The 8,785-nt window shown below is 57.3% G+C and overlaps 1 protein-coding gene across 1 annotated transcript; it reads right to left on the reverse strand.

Moving 5' to 3' along the window:
• Positions 1–603: 603 nt before the first annotated feature.
• On the reverse strand, positions 604–6,783 carry LOC127672795 (cytochrome P450 2W1). The gene is made up of 9 exons (XM_052168165.1): positions 6,601–6,783; positions 5,495–5,657; positions 5,106–5,255; positions 4,871–5,028; positions 3,414–3,587; positions 3,031–3,169; positions 2,751–2,935; positions 2,422–2,563; positions 604–2,338 (listed from the first exon to the last, which is right to left on the reverse strand). The coding sequence occupies exons 1-9, from the start codon at positions 6,781–6,783 to the stop codon at positions 2,151–2,153; spliced, it is 1,482 nt and encodes a 493-aa protein (XP_052024125.1). The 3' UTR covers positions 604–2,150.
• Between the last annotated feature and the right edge of the window lie 2,002 nt (positions 6,784–8,785).

The following is an 8,785-nucleotide window of genomic DNA, read 5'->3' on the forward strand; positions in this document are numbered from 1 at the left end:
CTGTGTGTAGCCCTGGCTGTCCTGACTGGCCTTGAACTCACAAGAGATCCACCTGCCTCCGTCTCCTGAGTGCTGGCATTAAAGACGTGCCTTACCACCACCAGAGTATACATTTTACTTCTAATTTTTGATCGTTACACAGATATATCTGACTTGCCAAGTATTTCATGCCCAAGTAGGGTTTCAGCCCTCAGTGGAAGAGGCAGGAGGGCGTGGTGGCTGGGGTCTCTGGAAGGTCAGGTAGCCCTTCCTCCCACACTCATATCCTGTTGCCTACAGGAGTGTCAACAGGCCGAGTCCCTCCAGGGCCCTTTTCAGGCTCTGATCCAAGGACAGTGGACACAGTCCACCACCCATTCGCAATTCCAAGTAACTAGGACTCGCATCACGGGGAGGAGGTGGGGGCATCCAGGGCTAGCTGGGCGGGAGCCAGGGTGCGGCACCTCAGCTGCCTGGAGGCTCAGGTGTTCACAGCAGCCATAGCTCCTTCGTGAGCGGGCCATTCAGATCCAACTGTCACGAGAGGGCAGTCCCCCACCCCCCACCCCCAGAACCCACCCTGCCCTGCTCTGTCCCCCCCCAACCTTAAGCATTGTGTCTTCTTGCTGCCTTCCTGCCTGGACCAAGAAGCCATGGGGGTGGGGGTGGGGGGCAGCCTCCAGGCTCCAAACCCTGCCTGCTCACTAGAGTGGAACAGAGCTGAGCTGTCCCGGGTCTTGTAAAAGTGGTGAGATTAGCAACCGTGGCGCATGGCTCCAGTCCCAGCACTCGGGAGGCAGAGGCAAGGCCAGGCCAACCTGGTCTACAGAGTGAGTTCTAGGATAGCCAGTGCTACACAGAGAAACCCTGTCTCAAAAAACAAATGCGATGGTCTCGGGTCCCTAGCACGTGGGCACGGTAGCCAAGTGCTGCATCAGTGTGGGCAGGCAGGCAGGCAGCCGAAGCATGGGCCTCTTCCTGGGTCACAGGCTTTCCGGTGATCTGGCTATCTGTAGCCAGACCTCACCTTCAAAGCCTTGCCCCCAGCCTTGTCCTCTGTCCCATAGACACTTGTGTCACTTCAGGGTTAGTTACTTTAAAGCACTGGCTGGGGCTAGCACCAAAGCACTGCACCGCTAGAGCCCAAAGACTTCCTCATGTCTCTCTAGTCAGTGCCGGCCTGTGCCCACCAACCACCAGACCCTCAGTGCCAGAGGGACCCACGTGCACGCCAGCTGGCTCTTGACACTCATGGTGGCATCTAGCCCTGCCCTTCCCCACGTGGGGAAGCCCTGTGCTGACTGTGGCCGTGTCGGTGGTCCTAGAGAAGGCAGGACTAGAGTTGGCATGACCGGGCAGACACGCGCAGCAAGGTTCTCACCCTGCGCGTTTCGAAGCCTCGAGTGGGCACACTGAGAAACAAGGAATACAAACACCACCGAGAAGGGGGGCGGGGAGGCCTGGCATCGGGAACCAGGGAAAGGTTCCCAGGACATCGGCTGGAAGAAGCTCTTTCCCTCCAATCATTGTCCCAGGTGACCACAGTGCCATGCCAGTTGTCACAGCAGACGAAAAGAGCAAAAATATCACCTGTGGTCAAGCTCAGGCAGCCCCTGGGGTCCCCTTGGTGCCAGGCAAAGATGGAGCATCCCAAACTGGGCAGAATCTGCCTAGGTAGGTAGGTGGGCAGATACACTGGGGGAAGGCTGTGGAAGGGCTATAGACCAGGCCTCTGGGTATTGTGACCCCGGGGGGTGGGGGGCAAAGATAAGGTGTGGTGGGGGAGGGGAAGAACGCTGAAGGGATTGCAGTGTAGTCTCTGCTCTGAGGCTTTGGCTGCCTTGGGGACCAGAATAGAGAAGTGTCTATGGTGTCCAGGGTTCAGGAACCTGGAAGGTGAATTAGAGGTCCTGTAAGCAGCATATCAGGACAGGATAGGGCTGCTGGGCTGTGCTGATACGCCCCATGATGCCCAGATGAAAGGCCAACTTCCAGCCTCCACGGATGGGGAGATAGCCTTGGCACCACTGTACACTGAGTCATGAATGCTGCGGTGGTCCGGAAGTACAGTGCAGGCACATCATTGCTAGGGATGCTGTAACCACCCCACCACCTCGGGCAGCGCCTCCTGTGGGAGAGGTAGACTGGTGGTTCTCCAGTATGTGAACACCCTAGGATCTCGGCACCACACGCAAGGTCTGGGCAGGAGGCCTCATGGTGAAAGCTGGGGCGGGCCGTAAATCCAGGTCTGCGGGGCTCAGGCCGGGCGGGGGCAGTAGATGGTACCGCTGGAGGAGACCGGCAAACAGCAAGAAGAGCTCTGTCCTGGCCAGGCTCTTCCCAACGCAGACCCGGCGACCTGCAGGAGAAACCGAGGCACCGTGTAAGGTGCCAGGCCTCCTGGAGGGGAGAGGGCTGAGCAGACCCGGGCCAGCAAGTTACCAGTGGAGAAAGGCAGGAAGGCCCCCCGCTTCATAAAGCGCCCCTTGGCGTCCAGAAAGTGGTTTGGGTTGAACTGGCTCGGGGTCTCCCACTGTGTCTTGTCTAGGAGCACCGAGGTCAGCAAAGGAATCACAGGAGTGCCCTGTAAGGCAGAGGGATCCCAGAGTGGGCGGATCTGCTCAGAGGTAGGGCAAGAGGGCAGACACCGTCCTGGGGGAGTTCCTGCCACCCACCTGCACCACGTGGTGTTAGCCTGTCTCACAGGTGACTATGAGACCCAGGAAGTCCCCTATCCACCCCCAAGTCAAAGGGAAGAAGTGGGGCCCCACCTTGGGGAGCAGGTAGCCACCCAGCTGGACGTCAGCAGCTGTGCAGCGGGGCACGTGGGGCAGGAGCGTGATGTACCGCTGGACCTCATGCAGCACAGCACTGGTGTAGGGCAGTGCTCGCTGGTGCTCTGCTTGAGGGAGCTGCCCGGGGCCCAGCACTCGGTCCAGCTCCTCCTGCACGCGACCTAGACCAGAAGGTGGCGCTGTATGGGGGAAAGCCCCGTTCCTAACCCCCTAAAGGGTTCGCTACCGTGGGAGGAGGGGGGGGGGTGACTCTCACCCTGCACGTGTGGGTGCTTAACCATCAGGAAGACTGCCCACTGCAGCGTGGCCGCCGTGGTCTCTGTTCCAGCCATGACCATGTCCAGGATACAGGCCAGAACATTAGCCTCGCCAAACATGTCCTCGGGGTCATCGTCCTGCAGGGAGGGCGGTGAGAACTGGACTTGAATCTCCGAGGATCCAACCACTGGGGGGTTCACCTACTCCAGGCACTCTCAGGGACCAATCTCATAGAGAAGGAGACTGAGACTCCCAGAAGTCCCCAGCAGACGGGAAAGCCCTCCCTAGTTCCCCTCCCGTGAACTGGGGCCACTACCACCACCCCATCCCCCACCACCACCACCACCCCCGTCTCTGATGAAGCCCTGGTCCTGTCCACACCTGGCCCTGCTGAAGCAGAGCTTCGGCGTAACTCTGCACGGGACCGCCACTTGGCAGGGGTGACCTCCGTGCTTCCAGGAGGGTTCTCAGGATGGCGCGCACCTCCTCGATCTTGCCCAAGACCGGCTTGTGCAGCCGCAGCAAGGCCCCCAGGCGGGGGAACGTGTTGAAGAGCTGCGAGTGGGCGGGACAGAGATGAGGTGACAGATGCGATTGCCGTGAGCAAGCCAAATCCATGCAGGTGCGTCTGGGCGACAAACGAGTCGGGGCAATGCTGCCCCTGGCCACAAGAGGGCGCCAGACCAGCAGTGCTGGGGGCTTGTCACCCTCCTGGAAGTCCAGGGTGTAGGAGGGAGTCTCAGGGTGTTCAGGAAGGAGCCGCCTGACCTGATATATTTGGATGGCTCTATGCAAGACCCAAATACTCTTTGCTGCCTAGGGACGTGTTCCTTTCTATCTATTATCTATTATCGCTGAAGGGGAAAATCAGAAGGGGAATGACTACCATGGAGAAGGAGTCACAGCCATGCGGGCTCACAGGTCTTGGGGTCCGGCAATGTGTGGCCTACAATAGAGTGGGTCTGATGCCAATAAGTATTCAGAATTCAGGGTGCACTGGCAGGTAATTACTGGGGAAAACGCCTCATACTACTCTAAGTGGTGAGGACCATCTCTACTGCCCGGGCTATCCAGGGGAACCCTGCCTCCTTCATCCCCTGAAGGGAGTGCTCTGGGGTTGACCTCACTGCCTGCTCCTACTACATGAGTGGGAAGGCAAACCTAAGGGCAGGCTCACCACAGTGGCTGTTCCTCCTCACCTCTGTGGGGCCTCATCCTGAGCCAGGACCCAACTGTAAATAAAGCCCAGGTCCTGAGTGTCTAGGCTTCGGTCCAAAGCCAGGACTCTTTAAATGTTAGGGCCCTGGACATGAGAAGGGCTGGGTTTCGTAATTTCTGTGATGAGGAGATTAAGAAGGTACCTAGCCAGGCATGGTAGGTAACACACACCTTTAGTTCCAGCACTCAGGGGGCAAAGAGGAGTGGATCTGAGTTCGAAGCCAGCCTGGTCTACATAGACAGTTCCAGGACAGCCAGGGTGTCTACATAGAGACACCCTCTTTCAAAAAATAAATAAGTAAGAGGAAAGGTGCCTGGGTGTGGGGGACCCCTTGGATGCAGGTCCCACAAACTGAAACGGCCCTTGCACACACGTCAGCAGCCGCACTTATTTCTGTAGGGTGTGTGAATAGGTGGGACTCCTTAGTCCAGAGCCCCGGAGAGCACAGGGCCTGGTTCATGTGCAAAACATGCTAACCAATGTCTGTCTTTGGCCGAGGTCACACGTTCTTTGTTGGAAGATTGCTAGGACCAACCAGCCCTGACCTCAGGGTTTAGAACTGGGCCCCACACTCTCGTTCACCTGGGGCTCAATTTCCTGTCGGGTGGCAAACTCTCACCTGTATGCCAGGTGACCCCAACAGGACCATGACCTGGTCAATGAGACTCAGCAGGGACACAAACACAGGATCCTGGTAGTCAAAGCGCTGGCCGAAGAGGAGCGTGAAGGTGATGTTGCAGGGTGCCCAACCCAATAGGGCCAGGGGTAAGGGCTGGCCTGGAGGTCAGGGAGGAAGACAGGCCTCAGGTGGGCATAGATGCCGGGCAGGCGCATCCTGGTCCCCCCGTGCTCACCTCCATAGCTGTCCAGCTGCCCTTTAAGACAGGCTAGCTCCTGCAGCACCTTGTCCACCATGGATAGCTGTCGCACACCCAGGCTCTGCAGGGTGCGCACGGTGAATTGACGAGCCGCCCTCCAGTGCGCTCCAGACGAAAAGAAGATGCCTGTCGGGTAGACATGAGCCCTGAGTCCCAGCCACTCCCCATCTGACGATGCATGCAGGGAACAGGAGGCCCACTCTGGGGGGCCCTGGGCTCAACTCCAAGCCCCTCCCACTCGGAGGTTACCCTGGGTCACCCTCCTCCTGCCTTGCAATAGACTGATCCCGTCTATCTAGCCCTAGTACCAACCCAAGAGGCCAAGTCCCCTCCCCATCTGGCAAGGAACCCCGGTGCCCACCTACCCCCACCTCGCTGGATGTGCTGGAAGATAGGGATGGGGGGCCGGTCGGCTAGCTCATGGCCAGTTCCAACCAAGGCCTCCCTCACCAGCTCGTAGCCTGACAGCACCACGGTCTTCTGAGATCCCAGATGAACTGTGAACATTGGCCCGTAGCGTTCTGAGAGCTGGTAGGGACAGACAGGCGTCAGACAAGCAGTCTTCACCACCCTCTAAGAGCTACATACAGCTGTACTGTACACAGGCTGGAAGCGCCCCACCAGTCTCCCCAGGAGGAGGACACTATTCAAATGTTTAAACTTCCACCGCCCCTATTTCAAAGCGAAAACGTTGAAAATGAGAAAGCCGGAGTGAGTTTGTGCCTCTCTCCGAGAGCCGTGGCTGGATCTGCCCGGTATCTGCTCCTTAGACTCAGCCCTGAGGTAGGGCCTGAGCCTCTGAATCTAGAGCCTGCAGCCACGTGAGAGTCTAGCATGATCCACCCTAGGAAAGGTGGGGCAGAGTCACTTCAAGCCAGCTCTGCAGCCGTGTGGATCTCTGCGTGCAAGAGCCCCCCAGACAAAATTCAAGGACCTCCACCCCACTGAGCCAGTTAGTCCTGGCTAGGGGCAGTACAATCAGATTACCTTCATATCTGGGTTCTGGGGAGAAGCCATACCCAGTTAATACCCTTCCCAGACAAGGGCATAGCTGTGCATTATGCTGCCCTGCTCCATTTCTGGGTCTTCTAGACATACCTGCCAGGTTCTTCCTCATTGTCCCAGAGCCCACCCTGACCACCACTCCTGAACCCTGAACCTTGGCTGCACTGCCCAGCTGTTTCTAGCTATCTGTCTGCCGATATCTATCTATCTATCTATCTATCTATCTATCTATCTATCTATCTGTCTATCTTTTATTTACAGTCCTGGTATAGAACCAGTCCCTCATGAATGTTAAGCAAGCACACTACGGTGAGCTATATCCCCAGCCTAGGTCCCTCTTGCTTCCAATATCTGCTCTCTGAGGACAAGCCCCTGGCATCCTGTATCCCCCAATTGGCTTTCCTTGTCAGAACTGGGACACAGACACCGTGTGAGCTGTGAGATGATATAGCGTTGCCCACCCTACCTCCATCAGTGCCCGGTCTTGTTGGGTGACACCCAGCAAATGCAGGTTCCCCAGGAACGGCAGAGGACGAGGCCCGGGGGGCCACCGAGGGGCCAGAGAGGGGTTCCGGGCACAGCCCTGGAGCAGTCCCCACAGCCCCAGAAGTAGCAAGATCCCCCAGACACCCACGAGCAGCAGAGCCATGTGAACAGCTGGATAGCGAATCCTCAGCTCTCCAGGGGCCCAGTGAGGCCTCTGCCTTATAGCCATCCTCCCCAGGGCGTGCCGGCACCCCACCCACCCCACCACCCTGAGAATGTGGAAAGAGCAGTTCGCAGGGGACAGCCCAACAGGAGGCTTAAAGCTACAGGCTATGTGGAATGTGGGGTCGCCTCTGTGGCAGGGGGGCCTGGGTTGGGGGCTGAAAAGACCTCTGGATGCAGTACAGTGCCAAGGCTTTTTGGTCACAGATTGTCCATGCGGGGTCAGGCTTCCAAGATACCTGCATCCCTCCAGGTTCCAGTGTCACGGGTCAGAGCTTTGTCGATTCTGTCCCCAACTTTGGGAACCTATAGTTCTTTGTGGTTTCCCACCAAAGTAAAATTTCTGGGACTTTGAGACTGGATCCTCATCCTGTGGCCTCAAATTGTAGCCTCCAGTGGCAAGACTCTATTGCCCCTCAGGGACAGGACCTCTACACAACACTGAATGCCCTGTGCAGTCAAGGACTTCTCTAACTACAAGGACCTCAAAGCTCATAGCCTTCAGAAGTGGTGAGTGTCTGCTTACGTTGAGGGAGCTCACCCCAGCAGCCTGGAGTACGGGGCACAACCACCTAGACACGGAGGGGCCATTAGTAGACTGTGAACAGATACAGCAGGTGGCTGGGTTTACAGCCCTAGCAGTCTGGGCTCTAATCAGGTCTCTTAAACCCTGGAGGCCTCACTGGGGAGGAGGTGCCCCAGCGAGAAGGGGCTATACGGGGCGGGTGGCTCTTGGCACCAGAAGTAGCTCGGTTGCTTCCCGCAGCCTGCCTCGACATGAGGCACCCGAGAGTCCTATACCCCGTGCAGGGCCCCTCTATCCCCTGGGGTGTCATCCACGCCCTGCACAAACGCTGAACTAAGGCAGAAGCAGAAGCCGTCCACACTCCTTACAGCCAGGTCTTGCTCCCCTGTCTGGAGAGAAGCCCAGCCTAGATTGCATTTCACCTTAGCACCCCTCTTCCTGAAACAGCAGGAGCCTGGGCTGGGACAGCCCCCCGTCGCCATTGTGGATATCTGGGTCATGTTTCAACCAACTGCCACCAAGGCCACTTACGGAGCATCCAAGCTAAGGATGCTACCCAGCCAGGAAAATCTACCTAATTGATGCAGGAAATACTTATCAAGCAGTTGCTGTGTGCCAGACGTGGCCAGGAGGGAGGGAAATCAGCAGCAGAGGGACTGATAGGATTCTGATGTCACAGTCCCAGGGCAAGACTGGTGTCACTCAACTTGCCACTGAGCATGCACTGGAAGGGAGGAGGTCAGGGCAGATCGTGTGTTGTGAGTCGGCACGGCAGCTAGTAGGGTGAGATTTGCCTGGCTGTCAGGGACAGGGTGATATTGGAGGTGGGTGTAGAAAAGCCAGACAGGCTGGGACACGAGACTTGTCAGGGTGATCAGGGGCTGGAGTCTGCAGCCCCTCCGGAGCAGGCATGAGTTCCCACGCCAGCAGGAGAGTCCCTGTGGCTTCAGTGAAGACCCACAGAAACTCACTTCAGACTTGCCTGGGTGAGTTAAGTGTTGTGATGTCCAGGCGTCTCTGGATAGCTCTCCCTGCAGTATCCATGCTTCTCCGCGACGGGTGTGGCCCAAATCCTCCTGCTTCTGCCTCCCAGGGCTGGGATCACAGACGGCACTCTCCAGCTACCTTGGAGGTTATTTTGCAAAATGAATTTTAGTTTTGTTGTGGTTGTTGCTGTCCTTTGTCTGTTTGATACAGGGTCTCATGGAACTCGGGCTGGCTTTGAACTCCTAATCCTCCAGCCTCTCCTTCTCTAGGGCTTAGATTACTAGTACACACCATGCTGAAAAGGTCTGTGTGTGTGTGTGTGTGTGTGTGTGTCCATATGTGCAGGTTCACGTGTGTGAGTACAAGCATACACACATACCACAGCCTGAGTGTAGAGGTCAGAGGATGACCTCTAGAGGTCAGAGGATGA

The sequence above is a fragment of the Apodemus sylvaticus genome, chromosome 22 (assembly GCF_947179515.1).
Source record: "Apodemus sylvaticus chromosome 22, mApoSyl1.1, whole genome shotgun sequence".
Classification (NCBI taxonomy): Eukaryota; Metazoa; Chordata; class Mammalia; order Rodentia; family Muridae; genus Apodemus; species Apodemus sylvaticus.

Bases quoted from the DNA above. Each gene is read 5' to 3' on its own strand.
- LOC127672795 (XM_052168165.1), bottom strand. From the start codon at position 6,783: ATGGCTCTGCTGCTCGTGGGTGTCTGGGGGATCTTGCTACTTCTGGGG. The intron at 5,658-6,600 runs GTAGGGTGGGCA...TGTCCCTACCAG, and splicing joins AAGACCGGGCACTGATGGAG to CTCTCAGAACGCTACGGGCC. The intron at 2,339-2,421 runs GTAACTTGCTGG...TTTCTCCTGCAG, and splicing joins CTTCCTGCCTTTCTCCACTG to GTCGCCGGGTCTGCGTTGGG.